At 40.4% G+C, this 16903-nt stretch overlaps 1 protein-coding gene across 9 annotated transcripts in view; it reads right to left on the minus strand.

Moving 5' to 3' along the window:
• The window catches only part of lrch1 (leucine-rich repeats and calponin homology (CH) domain containing 1), an 89357-nt gene that overhangs the window by 20948 nt on the left and 51506 nt on the right, over nt 1–16903 (minus strand). For 3 of the 9 annotated variants that reach the window (XM_017479415.3, XM_017479410.3, XM_017479409.3), the window contains exons 11-17: nt 16668–16730; nt 16277–16354; nt 15161–15197; nt 11005–11118; nt 7340–7393; nt 7031–7085; nt 6466–6549 (exon numbers count right to left, since the gene is read on the minus strand). In XM_017479415.3, the coding sequence (XP_017334904.1) occupies nt 6466–6549; nt 7031–7085; nt 7340–7393; nt 11005–11118; nt 15161–15197; nt 16277–16354; nt 16668–16730 (485 nt within the window). The remainder of the gene's footprint in view (nt 1–6465; nt 6550–7030; nt 7086–7339; nt 7394–11004; nt 11119–15160; nt 15198–16276; nt 16355–16667; nt 16731–16903) is intronic. The other 6 variants (XM_017479417.3, XM_017479413.3, XM_017479412.3 and 3 more) reach the window with 5 other exon arrangements.

Genomic DNA, 16903 nt, shown 5'->3' on the forward strand with positions numbered 1-16903 from the left:
TTATTATATTCCCATTCATCTGCAACAATAACAAGTGCCAAGTCTTGTTTACGTTTTATGTCACGAAAAAGAAAACCAAGGCAGCAGATTTGCCTGAATTAGCATGAGCATTTCTTTCTAAACTATCCTTGAGCTTTAAGCAGCATTAGCATTGTATGACTGGAATGGAATAAGCAATTTCAGAAGCAGCCATGAGGGGGGGTCCGAGAGACACAGATTATCAGGCCACTGTTTCATTTTGTGGCGCGCCTTCAGTGCTTGTTATGTGCGAATATCCTCTCAGAGTGGTTGTTTAAAAACACAAGGTTAATTCAAAGGTATGCAAGAAAGGATATGCTTCTTAAAATAGTAGGATAGCAAGGAATAGCACTTTCACTTGTAAGGATTTTTTTTTTTACTGTTCTTGTGAGTGGTGAAAGCAAATCAAGGAGTCAATGAGTAAACAAAGACTGAAACAAAGAGGAAGTCAGGTTTCTTTAGCCAAGCCTGCTAGATAGGGGCCAAAGATCAAAACCATAAAACCCAACAGAGAGTAAACAATGGCCAAGATAAAGATGTGCCATTCACGAGATATGCAAGATCTTGCCAGATCTTAATGGACAACCAGTGAGGTGAAGCTGTCTGTTTTTTCTCTTTTTTCATTCTTTTTGTACTTATTTTTAACCTTGTTCACGCTGATAACACACTGCTTGCAAGAGAAGTGGGAGGAGAAAGAGTGTGATGTTTGAGCAAAGGGAGGTCTGGGACAAGAGCAACTAAATGAGAGATTGTAGAGATGGAAGAAGGCATAAGTAGAGGGCAAAACAGTGCACTAATGCTCTCATGCTCTACAGAGGAAGTCTGGACCATTTAAAATCAATCGAGCGCAGCCTCTATTTCAAAGTGCAACATAAAGATAAAAATCTCATGACTGAACTGTGTGACTAAACTCTCTCTCTGTGTGTGTGTGTGTGTGTGTGTGTAGGCTATGAGTGGGTGCCCTAGAATAATACCCTCAAATAAGGCCTTGAAAAAGAGGCCAAAGCTAAAAATAAAAAGGAGCACATTCTGTTTCATGCAGAACGTCACAGATTTCTCTCTTCAATTCAGTTTTTTTTTTTTCGACTGGTTCAATTTATTTAACTAGCTAAGACTCCATAGAAGGGTCTGAAAAAAGCATCTACTATGCTTGCAACCCCTTTATTCATATGCCAAGTTGTATATCTCAGAAAAGAAAAAAAAGAAGAAAAAAAAAAGGTTTCTGACTATTCCATACAGTTATACAGCTGAGGCTGATGTGTGGACTAGCTAAGATGGAAAAAACCTAAATATTCCAGAAATCATAATTAGGTCCTATTGATGATACCGAAAACATTTATGGCATCCTCATTATATTTTTACCCATTAAAACAGCAATGAAATTTCTATGAGAAGTAAGAGGCATATATGTAGTTTTAGTTTTCCCTCAAAATGTTTTCTGTGGAGCTTTGATCCCTCCTCTGCTCTCGAATGCAGCAGGACTATAAATATGCACAGCGCAGTTTAAGGCGGCCGTCCCACAATCCTTCAGAAACATTTGTCTTTTTGTGTGTGGTGGCCTCATAATGGCCACCTATCTAGTTTTTATACAAACTCTGTACTGCACCGTGAAAAATCCCAAATATATGAATATCTCTCTCTCTCTCTCTCTCTCCCTCCCTATATTATATATATATATATATATATATATATATATATATATATATATATATATATATATATATATATATATACAGTATGTTCGCATATGTAAAGAATGAAACACTTGCTTGTGTGATGTGTCTAGACGTAAAGCGGAGTTTTATCCTTCCTGAAGTTGGACATCAAGTCCTGAAATTTTATTACTTTTATACAACAATCAAATAGCCAATTATATATTTTTTAACGGATTATATTTCTGTTTAATGTTGTGGTCAAGTTGGTCCTGTCACAGCTCGGTCTGATCAGAACTCAAATTTCCAAGATGCAACACTCTCTTCTCATGCACGCATGCGCTCACCATCCCCGGAGTTCTGATCAGTCAGACCTGGCACCAATCACACACACTCACCGCTAGTATTTAGGGAAGTCATTTACCCAGTTTATACGCGAAGTACACGCTCAGTAGCTCGTTTCTCTGCGTTACCAAGCCGTTCTAGTTTGTTTGTTTATCGTGATCCTCGACCCTTGTTTTCTGTCTCGACTACGCTTTCTGCCTACCCCCGTTTGTATTGTTCGCCCGATCGCTTGACCCTTGATTACCCTACGACTACGTTTCTTGAACTTCCCGATTCTACGCTCTAACCCCGCCGCCCGCTCCTGCTTCCGTGCCGTTTCGAGGTTTGTGACAGAATACTTCGCCTTCCAATGGAAGCAGCGGGAGATCGTTGACCAAGCCATCGAGGGACATGGCCGGATGATTAGTGAACATGATCACCGTCACGCCCACCTGACTGAGCAGGTAGCCCAGCATCCAGTGGTTCTCGGTCTTCCTTGGCTCGAACATCACAATCCACAAATTTCATGGAATCAAAGGGAGATCACTCGCTGGTCAGCTCACTGCATCAATCACTGTCTTCAAGTCCCTGTGATCTCCTTAGCATCCACATCCATTGAGAGCCCGGACAAGGCAGACAACGTTCTGATCCCCAGTGTTTACCCCAACCTCATAGAAGTATTCAGTAAGAAGAAGGCTAGCGGACTACCTCCTCATCGTGATTACGACTGCGCAATCGATTTGCTCCCAGGCACTACACCACCACGAGGGGGAGTCTATCCGTTAACGGTCACTGAGCAAAAGGCCATGGAAGAGTACATTCAGGAGGCGTTGCACCAAGGGTATATACGACCATCTACTTCTCCAGCATCCGCGGGGTTTTTCTTCGTGGAGAAGAAGGGAGGAGGTTTACGACCATGCATCGACTACTCAGGACTAAACCAGTGTTGCATCAAGTACCGTTACCCACTACCTCTAGTACCAGCCGCTCTGGAACAATTACGCACTGCCACCATCTTCACGAAACTGGACTTACGCAGTGCATACAACTTGGTCCGGATTCGAGAGGGAGATGAATGGAAGACTGGGTTCAGCACAACTTCAGGCTACTATGAGTATCACGTCATGCCGTATGGGCTTTCTAACGCTCCCTCGGTCTTCCAATGTCTAATTAACAACGTGTTACGTGACATGCTGGGACGCCATGTGATTGCCTACATCGACGACATTCTGATATATTCTGACTCCCGGGAGGAACATGTTCACCCCGTCCGCCAATTCTACAACGACTGCTCCGTCAAAAGTTATATGTCAAAGCTGAGAAATGCGAATTCCATAGAACCACCATTGCGTTTCTGGGATACGTCATCAGCCCCGAGGGGATCTCCATGGACCAGGAAAAGGTCCAGGCAGTAGGAGGCTGGCCCACACCCACGACGATCAAGGAACTACAGAGGTTCCTGGGGTTTGCGAACTTCTACAGAAGGTTTATCAGAAATTTCAGTGCCATCGCCAACCCCCTCACGTCCCTGCTAAAGGGGAAACCCAAACGTCTGTCATGGAATTCAACTGCCCAATCCGCCTTCGAAAAGCTCAAGAAAGCCTTCACTACTGCACCCATCATCAAACATCCGGACCCATCCAGCCCGTTTATAGTGAAGGTGGATGCGTCAGAGACCGGGGTAGGAGCCATTCTATCCCAACGATTTGGAGAGAAGCCAAAGCTCCATCCGGTGTCATTCTTCTCGTGAAAGCTTTCCCCCGCTGAGAGAAACTACGATGTGGGAAATCGTGAACTCTTGGCAATTAAGTTAGCGCTGGAGGAGTGGAGACACTGGTTAGAGGGGGCTACACATCCATTTGTCATCTTCACAGACCATAAGAACCTGGAGTACCTTCGCACTGCAAAGCGACTCACACCCCGCCAGGCCCGATGGGCCCTATTCTTCACCAGGTTTCATTTCACGTTATCCTACAGACCCGGGTCCAAGAACACAAAAGCTGATGCTCTGTCTTGTCTCGACCACACGGAACGTGTCAACGAGCATGAAGAGTACATCATTCATTCTTCATGTGTTATCAGTGCGCTAGAGTGGGATCTGGACCAGGAGCTAGAGCAGATTCCTCAGTCACAAGTACCCGTAAAGTGTCCTCCGAACAAACTATTTGTACCCGAGGAGTACCGCCAAGAACTCGTCATCTGGGCACACACGGTACTCGGCACAGGGCATCCAGGGACACAACGCACACACCATCTCCTAGAAGAGAAGTACTGGTGGCCCAATATGGAGGGAGATATACACAAGGTGGTGACGTCCTGTTCATCTTGCGCACAGAATAAGGTACCTCGGACCCTCCCAGCTGGGAGGCTCAAGCCCTTACCTATACCCGAACGCCCATGGTCACACATATCCATAGACTTCATAACAGACCTGCCTAGATACCAAGGAAATACCACAGTTCTAGTCACAGTGGACCGGTTCTCCAAGTCCGTACGTTTCATTCCATTACCCGCTCTCCCCACTGCATTCGGGACAGCCGAACTTCTATTCCAGCATGTGTTCAGATATTTCGGCATTCCGGAGGAGATTGTCAGTGACAGGGGCCCGCAGTTTACCTCCAGAGTGTGGTCCAGCTTCATGACCAAGATGGGAGTGACAGTGAATCTCACCTCCGGATATCACCCACAAGCCAATGGACAAGTTGAACGAATCAATCAGGAACTGTGGCGATTCCTCCGTACTTTCTGTGCCAATAACCCAGAGGATTGGAAGTTTTTGCCATGGGCCGAGTACGCCCAGAACTCACTACGTCATTCGGCTACCAATCTCACCCCTTTCCAGTGCGTGCTAGGTTACCAACCTCCACTGTTCCCGTGGAACGCAACTCCCACCGCAGCTCCGGCCGTTGACCACTGGTTCGAACGTAGCGAGCGTGTCTGGGCTGACACCCACCGACGCCTGAAAGAGACCACAGACATGTACAAGCACAAAGCAGATCGCCGCCGCAAAGAACACCCTAATTATCAACCAGGCGATCGGGTGTGGTTGTCCACAAGGGACTTGAGACAAGCTCATAGCTGTAAAAAACTAACGCCAAGATACACTGGACCATTCAAGATCCTCAAGCGAGTCAATGAAGTCACCTACCGTCTGGAACTGCCACGACACAGCCGCATCTCCCCCTCATTCCACGTATCACGTCTCAAACCTGTTGTCAACGGTCCACTAGCCACCGAAGTACCAGCTGAAACTCCTCCGACCCCTCTGGAAATTGATGGACAACCGGCTTACCGTGTCAAGAACATCCTCAAATCTAGACACAGGAGGGGCAATCTGGAGTATTTGGGCGAGTGGGAGGGTTATGGACCTGAGGAACAGTGCTGGGTTCCCAAGCAGGATATACTGGATCCACAGCTTACTAAAGACTTTCACGCAACTCATCCTCATCTCCCTGGTCCACGACCCCGGGGGAGGCCAAGAAAGAACTCTGCTCCCGGAGTGAGCCCTTTGGGGGGGGTTCTGTCACAGCTCGGTCCGATCAGAACTCAAATTCCCAAGATGCAACACTCACTTCTCATGCACGCATGCGCTCACCATCCCCGGAGTTCTGATCAGTCACACCTGGCACCAATCACACACACTCACCGCTAGTATTTAGGGAAGTCATTCACCCAGTTTATACGCGAAGTATACGCTCAGTAGCTCGTTTCTCTGCGTTACCAAGCCGTTCTAGTTTGTTTGTTTCTCGTGATCCTCGACCCTTGTTTTCTGTCTCGACTACGCTTTCTGCCTACCCCCGTTTGTATTGTTCGCCCGATCGCTTAACCCTTGTTTACCCTACGACTACGTTTCTTGAACTTCCCGATTCTATGCTCTAAAGCCGCCGCACGTTCCTGCTTCCGTGTCGTTTCGAGGTTTGTGACAGGTCCATTTTATCACTTATGTTATAACAACTATAAAATGTCACCAGCCTCTTTTTTCTCTCTTGAAGTAAAAAAAAATTTTTTTTTAATAATTTCTCGTGTCGGAAAACTGGAGACTCCTTCCATAAACAGTAAATAATATCTCCTTACAAAAAAGAAAATTGATATGATATGATAATATGAATGATTTTACATTTTCCTGTTTTTTTACTCTATTTCTTATTAGACTTGGATTATGTGAAATGTCCACCATTCAAGTACCTGTGAATGAGCTGTTACTATAGAAACGGTAATGTATTAGAACGAGTGCATTAATTTAAACCTGTGATTTGTTTTGCAGCCAGAACTACTGTCCAAGCTGCTGTTATAGAAAATTAATCAGCAACTTCTGGCCAGTTAGAATTGGGAATCATCTGGATGTATATGTGTCATCAAAAAATCATTGAAAAAGAAGCGATTATGAGATAAAGAATTAATAATGCTCAATTGCGGAAAAAATTATTCTGCGGATTTCAAGTGGACAGCACAATTTAGTGAGTAAACATACCACTGCGCAGAATGCATCCATCATGTGGCCTACTGGGCGTGTCTCTACTGATGGACAAAGGCACGCAAGGGACAGAGGGTGGAGCTACACACAGGAGCAGTATAGAGCCAGTGAGGAGTGGGACGGACAAACATGTTGCAAAAATATTGTAAACATGGAGGATTGTTAGTCAACAGAAGACAGCGGTTAAGAAAATGTCAAAAATCAGAATTAAAATATAAAAACATTTTAGCTAAATATAGAGTGGAACAACAACAGTCAAGAAAACCAGCATGAAATGTGCGGAAACATTTACTGAATTATGGATTTGTGAAGTGTGATAGTAAATAATGAGGTTAAACAAAACATTGCAGAAAATGTGGGGATATTTGCCCGAAAAGTTTAGGAACCCCTTGGCTAACTAATAACATATTAGACAGTTTTACAAATCAGTCCATAAAAAATACCTATAAAAACTGCAAAAATGATTTCCAACCACCTCTGAATGAGACCTCGGGTGACCATTTGTGACCAATTTCCTCTGCGTGCGTGCGTGTGTATGAATGTGTGCACATGCCAGGCTCACCTGATCGGGGCTTCAAGCCGAATGGTGGTGAAAACACTGGGCTCTTGGCTTCACTCTGTTATTGGGTTCGTTTAAAATATATTACAATTAAACATGCACTGTTTTATATTTTTAAGCAGATTCCAGGTCTAAAACACCAATATGATTTATATTTTTAAAATTTTTAACACATCGGTATATTATAACTGATTGATTTTTCCTCAAACTCATTCAAACTGTTCTTGGAAAGCTCATCTACACCAGTTTATAAAATATAGAAACACGGTGTTGTGTTGTTGTGTGCATCTGGGACAGAAGAGAGGTACTCACATTCTCTTGCTCTGCTCGACCATCATCTGTCTTCGCCTGACAAATCATCTCACCCTAAGAAAGAGAATACAGGAACAATGGAGAAAACCACACATATACAGAGAACATGTTCTTCAAAAGCAGATTTGCATGCTTTTGCTAATATCCAAAGTTGCTTTTGGCCAAAATTGGCCATAGCTGTGTTCAGTTACATAACAATAAAGTGCGTGAAGAAGTACAATGGGGCCCTGTTCTTGCTCTTAATATCTCTCTGTTCTCTCTTTTATTATCTTTTCGTTTTCCTTCCTCTTGTTATACCTCTCCCTCTCATCGCAATTTCTCTTTGTTCTCAGTATAGCACACAACTCAAAATTCCAAAAACAACAACATCATTGAGCTAGTCAGTGTAGATTTGCTGATTAAAGACCTGAACTACCATATGAATGTGGTACATATGAAGATGGTGTGAAGCTGTAAAACAAGTCTAAATAAAACACACCACTTTTTACAAAATCTCAATTCTACGTAAGTAAAACATTTACATTTACTCAAATAGCTGAAGACTATTCCAAACAGGCTAATTTGATTATTTAAATGCATCTAAGAACTTGATATAGCTGAATCAAGTTGTTTGAGATAACAGCGCACTCCTGCTTTGCCTGGAATGGGATATATCGATTGGAATATATTGAGACTCGTAAACTTGATCAGAAAATGATTGGCTGCTGCAAATGGTAAAAAAGCCTTCTTTTTTTCTTTGTTTTATAGAAAAGATGTAGCATATAAAAGGAAGCCAGCATGCAGAAAGAGTCAGTAATCAAGTCTGGAAATGATCAAAGCTTGAATAAGAATTTGAGAGCAAAAGGTTGTATTCGTGTGCTACTGTGAGATAGAAAGCTGCAGGTTATTATGGTTATTATTATGTGCATGGAAGTTGATCTGGTCTTCCATAATTACACCAAGATTCCCAGATGTGTGTTAGATGGGCTATGGGGGGTATGTTAATAGCCAATATGTAGATAAGTTAATCAGAATTCTGATGATATGTCTCAAAACAGAAGATGTCCAAAAGGCAGTCCAATATCTTCTGTGTGCCATGAGAGGTGGATCGAAAAAAAGCCCAAGGGATCCTGAGGGTTCAAGTCCAAGCTCTGGTTACTGTCTAAGCACATGTTCTCCCAATGTCCATTATGGGTTTCCTCCTGTCTCCCAACAACATGCCAGTATGTGGATTGGCTACTATCATGTAGATACAGGTCAAGAGCTTCTGTAAATATTCACATCAAACATCAGAATGGGGGAAAACGTGATCTTAGTCATTTTGACCGTGACATGCTGGTTTGAGTATTTCAGAATGGTGTGAAAGACAAAACACATCCAGTGAGCAACAGTCCATCCTGATAAGCAGAAGAGCATCTTAGAATTTACAATATGCAGAGCCACACCAGTTCCACTCCTGTCAACCAAGAACATTAATCTAAGGCAACAGTGGCCACAGGAAGCTAGAGAGCTGAAGACTTGAAAAATATCACCTGATCTTTTTCCCATCTTGAAATTTACCTTAGTTTTTCTTATTTATTTAATTTAACATACATATTAGGACAACAGCATTACCTAATGTGTGGGTCATTCATTTCACTTCCGTAACTACTTTATCCTAGTCAGGGCCGCAACACTTGGCAAAAGTCCATTATAGGTATAGACTCATTCACATCTAGGCGCAATTTAATACAACCAATTTGCCTACTGCCATGCTTTTGGGAGGGGGGAGGAAACCCACACAAACACATACACAAAAACTCTGCACAGGCAGGAACACAAGCTCAGGACTGAACCCAGGACTCTGCAGCTGTGGGGAAGCAAGTACCCACTGTGCTACCACAATGTGTGGTTGATGTTGGAAAAATTCATTTCTATTATCAGCTGCATTAACACACCACGTATGTACATTAGCAAACCTAAATGCCCCTGTTTTTTTTCCCACTGTAAACCCAGAATTTAAGCTAGTTATAAAACTAAAGTAAGCAGAATCAAGGATTATTAACAGATAGAAAACTATCGTTTTATAGAATTGTTATGGGATACACTTAGGTTTCACTTGATCAAGGCTCCGAAAGACTGCATAAATAGAAGCATCTTGTACTGATCTGTGGGCAGCTCTCCATTTACCCTGACGGAAAGTGAGGGCATGTAAACATGAGTCCAGGCTAGAGCATGAGCATGTGAAATGTGTAAAGGGGTGGGGCTTCCGGGGGGTGTCAGTTAATATTGGAGAGTTAATCATTCTAGCTTCACATGTCAACCTCCTGTTTTACTGGGGAGAAAAAGACTTATTCTTCTTATACCAGAGGAAGTCGTACTAATGTAATCCAATGTTAAATTGCAGAGCTCCTATGCAAAAGCATAAATGTTGGTTGTGTAAAGGTCTGGTTATATAATACAATTGGAGTAAACATCACTGGATATCGTGGCAGTGTAATATTGTGTAGAGATTAAATCTGTATATTGAACAAGCCTAACTTCTGCTCTATGACCTCTTTCCACTGTGACCTTAAAAAGTAAACTAGAATACGCTTTCCGATTTATTTATATGTCTTTATTTTTAAAACAGTTTTCTTGTCCAAAACATGAATTCCTTGTTACTTATGCCACTGATAACAAATCAGCTCTTCCGAATGAACCTTTTACTGCTGAGCTCCAACTGCCAGGTGAACTCTTCCTAGTAGATAAAATCAAAAAATAAATGTTGTTTAAGTATGCTGTTTTGAAGAAGAACAGGGTTTTCTAGTCTACAGTGACACTATCTGATCTAGAATAGTGTTGACTGGCATTCACTAGGCTTACTATACGCCAGGGGTTGTCAAGCCGTTTGCAGCTTAACGGTAAAAAATTCCCCAAACCCCTTAGTGCATTATGAACCTAATCCATCTATTCAAATATTTGGCTGATTGTTTTGAATTGTGCAACAATATTATAGCTATTTATTGGAGCTTTTTATTCTTGGACTTTCCACCAACAGTACACATTGGATCAAAGTTGATTTATTAAGTTGAATATTTTTGAATTAGTTGTTTTTAAGTTATTGAGTTATGATTTGAAACCATTTACTTTGTGAGTAATGAAACTGGCTTATAACTGTAAGAACTCAATCATAAACTCAGTTTTGATGAAGTAATTACATAATTAATGATAAATAATTTTTACCACTATAAAAAAAAAAATAAAATAAATCAAGGACCACCAGCGAATGCTTCACAGAATGCTGGGGGTCTAATATTTGAGAACTCCTACTTTGTACTTAGTATAAATTATTTACATCCTCATAGCACCTTAAACTTATCCCTACATTTTGAAGTCTATCTATGAGATACCATCAAAATGTACCTGTTTCTTAGTAAGTATTTTTGTACAACAACATATAATGCTAGTTATCTAACCTAGAAGAGAGTTTCCTTGTCAAAGATTCCTGATTCTTGCCCTACTTCCCTTTTAACTTTATCTCGTAAAATCTTAACATTTCTAGTAGAAATGAGCAAGATATGTTTCAAAGGCTGCATTTTTTTGAGAATGTGGTTTCCTGGTCTAGAACATGGTTCTCTGTTTGTTTGTTTTTATCCCAAACAGTGATTCCTGGTTTTCTTGTCTAGAAGATAGTTCTCCTGACTACAACACAGTTTTTGGATTACCTTTTGAGCCACATAGAAGGTGTACTGCTGGCACGCAAGCTGGGCCTCCAGGCGAGCCCGTTTGAGAATATACTGCCTCTTCCTCTGGAACTCCCAGCCTTCATCCGGACCATCCTTCAATGATAATGACACCTCACAACTCCTAACAGCTTCACTTCGTTAAGCAGCACATGCCACACAAACTATCCACCACAGCCGCAAATGAACACACACTTCAAAACAGCTAGCAAACAGAAGCACAAGCTAGCATGTAAGGAGCGTCAAGTCTGAATGTATAAGCAAACAGGCATGTTCTATGCATACAGTCAGATCCCAAAGTAGGAGTCCACTACCAAGAACTGTTTTATGTCATAAACACAAAGGTTTTACTCATTTTATACATATTATTCAAGAACCCATTCAGAGAAATAAAGTTGTTTATCAATAGGGTGGTGTGATATAGCCCGATGCAAAGCATTGTTATGGTTACCACCGCAAATTTGATCATTTTCCAATAACAGCAAGCCCTGAAGTGTTTTATTCCTCTTATACCACAGTGATTTGACATTGATTTTTAAAATTTTTATTAAATATATATTTGGAATCCGTTTATAATTACATTTAATGTTAGGGAACATCTGTAAACAACTCAGTTCCTGTTCTCACTTGCATTATACTGCAGCAGCTGTAAATAGTCGTTCCCTCACCAGCCTCTATTTTTTCTTTTTCTTGAAGTTAATAAGACAAAAAAAGGCAGCTTGTCATTTTATTTAGAAACCATAAAGTGTATAAACTCCTCTGTCCTGAAGACTTTCCCATGACAGAAAACTTACTGACCACTATGAAGCACTGACACTGGGGACTCCTTTCATAAATGTTAAATAAATGTCTCATTATAGAAAACCAATATATCAGCAATTACAAATTTAATAAATTTGAATTCCCAAATCTAAGCAGTTAGTCTGCTTGTTACAATGGTAATTCCACATAAATCTTACAAACATTCCACCATAGATATAGGCGCTAAGGATAATCTCGGATGGTAAACATAATTCCTCCACCACCTAGTGGAGGAGGCATAATGATAACAAATTAGAATTAAAGCTGCAAGCAGCGTTGAACGGGCCCTCGGACCCGGGTGCACGTTGGGGCTGCTCTGCCCAGGGGAATGCCATTCAAGTTTTTTAACACTTTTTAGCACTTGCATGTTGTTACAAGTATATCATGATGTAAAATGTACCACTTCCTGTTGCCAGCAGGTGGCGCTATGACTATTACTGGATCTTGCCATGTAGACGTCTTCAGGCCGGGACCTTTATCAAACATGTGAAGTTTGGAACAGATTGGACATTCTATGTTTGAGTTATTACAACTTCTTTATCATGGCAAAACATCGAAATTTGTGAGACTGCCTCGCCCACACCATGCAGCGAAAACTCAAAAGCTTAGCAATTTTGCATCGTCTATACCTGGAGATGAGACTGACCATGATGCCGATCTGATGAAGTCTCTAGGAGGAGTTCGTTAAAGTACGAGGCCTGGAAACGGCAAAAAAACTGAGCAAAAATTTCAGAGAAAAATCAAAATGGCTGACTTTCTATTGAGTTTGGGGCATAGGTTCAAGAGAAGTTTTTGTAAGTATTGGCATCTTACACATGTTTACCGAATTTCGTACATGTAGGTGAAACGTAGTGCGAGGCGCATATCGGTGAAATTATGTAGGTGGCGCTATCGAGCCATTTTGGCGCTATCGAGCCATTTTGCCAAATTCAATTTTGGAACCCCTATCAGGTTTTCACCGGTTCCGACTCATGTGCAAAGTTTCGTGAGTTTTCGAGTATGTTTAGGCCCATTAAAATACGATTCATTTCAGAAAAGAAGAAGAAGAAGACAAGGAAGAAGAAGAAGAAGAGAAGAAGAAGAAAAATAAATGGAGCAGATCCAATAGGGCTTCGCACCATTGGTGCTCAGGCCCTAACAAGTACGTTAATATAAACCTGTGATTTGCTTTGCAGCCAAATCTCTGTCCGAGCCACTCAGACCAATCAGATTTGAGAATTCAACAGCGCTGCGGTATAAATTATTCGAATAACACACAGTGTCTTCTCTTAATTACTAACATCTAATGCTGGCAAATAGTATAATGTTCCGTGTTAAGCTTTATCCTCTCGACTAGTTTCAGTTAGACAACAAACCTGTATATATATATATATATATATATATATATATATATGTATGTATGTATATGTGTGTGTGTGTGTGTGTGTGTGTGTGTGTGTGTGTGTGTGTGTATGTATGTATGTCCCGAATTAGAACAGTAGTGGACTTTTGGATCCTACTGTATAACGAAAACAAACAAGGCTTATCACATCACATCACATGTTGAATGCATCACATGTTTCTCTGTCAGAAGCCGCAGGTGCGACATCTCATCGAATCAACACACAACAAACACAAGCGTGCACACAAACTCATGCACACTGCCATTACAACAAGACCATGGCACACTTAAACGTGGAACAAACGTTAAGGTGACTATTGAGCTTAAATTCAGTCTGAAACAAAACTGAAAAGCCATCCATCCAACCTCAGCTATAATCGTCTTTACTTAACATGAGAAATTTTGTAACAAGCAAACAAAGAATTAACTACTCTCTGTGCATTTTGTATATCAAAGGAGTGAACAATAATGCGAGGAATCATAATCTAATTTCAGGCATCATCACTTAACATGAAATGACTTCATGTGGAGGTGGCAGGATGTTTACAAGAAACACACACAGGGAACTAAGCATAAAATATGAGATCGTATGATAAGAAAATATCATTATCATAATATACTGTTATCAAGTCAATATAACATGACTGGTCCTGTGTACCTGCACTGAGGTGAGGCTTCCTAGGTAAGTAGCATGTGTGTAATTTTTTTTAAATCCATTATTGGTTATTGCCAATTCCCACTAACTAGTTCTCCACTCTCACATGTCTGGTACACATATGCAACTCTGTCACAGCTTCTTTTCAATCTGCTGTTCATCAGAGGACAGCTGTGTCCTTGGACGAAAATTACATCTGTCCTCATCCATGTGCTCACAGATGCCCATGATTGGTTAGTGTCACTCTTCTCTACTATTTGAAAGGGGACAGAGTAATGCTATCCTTCCCATCCAGTTTTGCTCTCCTGGGGTCTTATTTATGAAGCGTGTATCTACATAGTTTTGGGTGTAACCTGTGCATACATAAGTGAGTCTGATTTATAAAGTTCTTGTGTGTGAGGATGTGCATATATTCAGAACTACACCTACCCATGCATACAGAAACCCCTAGTGGTAGAAAAGTGTAATCGTGGTTAAACTGTGTATGCTCAAATACTCTAATTCTACTCTAATTTTTAGAAACAGTCACTGAAACATTTCAGCAAGAAATTGGAGACTGGTATGGCATTTCTCAACCAACAAAGAGCCAAATAATGACACATGTATTACACGCATTCTTATCGCTCATGCCACAATAAATTATATTTCCAAATATGACAACAAAAAGAGGAATTTTCACGCCATCGCAGCTTCTCAAAATGTAACTGGGGCACTAGGTTGGATGCATTTAGATATAAAATCCGTTGTTTAACATATATGGTGATTGGTGGTTTGTTTATGTAAATGTGTGCAGCTGAGTATGCAGGATTTTTCAGTATCTATTGTGTATAGCCGTCTGTACGCACGGTTTGATAAATGAGATGGACTCAAGGTGACAAACGCTTGTGGCATTGTCAGGGTTAGAACTCCTGCAATCTCCTGATGCGTTTCTGATGGGCCAATCAGAATCTGAATGTTTGTGCTACTAACAAAGTCTCTCATAAGAACTGGCATTTAAGGTTTCTTATCTGGACAAATTTTTGAAGAAAAGATTTGTTTTATAACCTAACAAAAGTCATTCCCATTGTTTCATTTTACTTAATTTAACCTATCGCAAGCATTCATTTGCTAGTTATATTAGTCAGCTTATTCTTTGCTATAAGAACTACCAACATTAAAATGGCCTAGCTGTGTTTTTCTGTGAGTAAATAAATGTCACAATGAGCCAAGTAGTAACTTGATAACAATGTAAATTCTTAACATTAGACAGATATCATCATATGAGAATGTTATATTGGCACAGGCCAAATGGGAAACTCTACCTTAGGCGTTGTCTGTCCGTCTTCACTCTCCTGACCACTGAAGGGAGGAAAAGAATAAAATAAAGAACAGGGTCACACTGATAAATAGAAAATATATAATGCATATAAGGAATAAAACACACGGGGTATGCTGTTATTGGAAAATAATCAGCAGGGTGGTGTGATGAAATGGTGTTACTGTTACCACCCAGAAGTTGAAAATTTTCCTGTAACACACATCCCAAGGTGGTATGTTCATCTCAATAACACAGTGATTTGCCAATGATCACAATCTTCATGCCACTTTTTATTTATTTTAATACATTTAATGTTTCTGTTACCATGTCCTGTTACATTATATCAGCTACAAACTCACCAGCTGCTCTTTTTTTATCTCTTGAAGTTAACAATGCAAAAAATACAGCTTGTTTGATTTAATTCATTTATTCAACAGGAACCATGCACAAAAAAATGTGCCAGAGTTAGCTAGATGGCTAATTTGCCTCACATTACCAAGAAACTGCAATGCATGAACACTTTCCCATGATGGAAACCATCCTGACAATTAGAAAGCACTGACATTGGAGACTCCTTCTGTAGATGTTAATATCTGCTTAAAGAAAATGTGCCAATATCAAGAACAACCATTGTTCTTTAAGTAGCAACAAACTTTTTTTAATCCATTTATTATTACTCTTAGAATATGTCAAGTATCTTCCATACAAGTCTCTGTGAATGAGCTGTTTCTACAGAAATTATATCACATTAACCCTCCTATTAGGTTGGGAAAAAAAGTTACATCCATTATGTTATGGGTCAAAATGACTTCCACAGTTTAAATACACACAAAAACAGCAAAGAACAGCTTAAAATAGTAAACCTTTATTATAATAAGAAATATTTGCATATAAGTCCATGACCCTAAATGAGGAAAGTCAAAAAATTTAAAAGAGAAAAAGAGAGATTAACCAGTTTTTCATCTCATATGTGGAAATGGGTCAAATTAACCCAAAACATAATAGGAGCGTTAATATAAACCTGTGATTTAAATCAATGGCCCAGTGGTATAAACTCCAATAATATAGAGTTAATACGATGCCCAATGTATTATCCTAGTGTAAACAGCTTGCGCCTTACGTAAGAGATTCGTCCACTGTGACCATTTCCACTGGGTAGAGTTTAATTCCAGCCAAATCAGCTGAGCTCATGTTCATTCTGAATATATAAACAAACACACACACACACATACACAAAATGAAAAGCTATAAAAATATAAGGAAACTAATTCAAAACCCCACATACACCTAAATAAATACAATAAAAGAAAATGAATATATTAATTATATTATGAGAATGATCATATCTTATGGTTCTATCATGTAATATGATGCTAATTGGTGACTTTGTTTTAGCTTGTACCTCTGGTGAAAAAGAAGCAAAACCTGTCCTGTCTGCTCTATCATATTTGAGGTAAGTGGAAAATTTGTGTAACCTGACTCTTTACAGTTAACAGGTGAACAAAAGTTACCTGTTAGGATTCTGCAACAGCTCCACAGCCTCTTTCAGTGGGCTGATCAGGTTAACCTTTGACCTGTAGGAAACAGTGTTTTTACAGTACACTCAAATTCCAACTATGCCACAATCATCTGTTCCAGAAAGCCAAGACAATAAATTTGGCTGTGCTCTCTGGGTAAGTAGGATGACATACTCTCACTCCCTTGTCAGTCACAGAGACACAAGCAAATCACAGGCATCTATAAGCTC

This window comes from Ictalurus punctatus, chromosome 6 (genome assembly GCF_001660625.3).
Source record: "Ictalurus punctatus breed USDA103 chromosome 6, Coco_2.0, whole genome shotgun sequence".
NCBI classification, from domain to species: domain Eukaryota; kingdom Metazoa; phylum Chordata; class Actinopteri; order Siluriformes; family Ictaluridae; genus Ictalurus; species Ictalurus punctatus.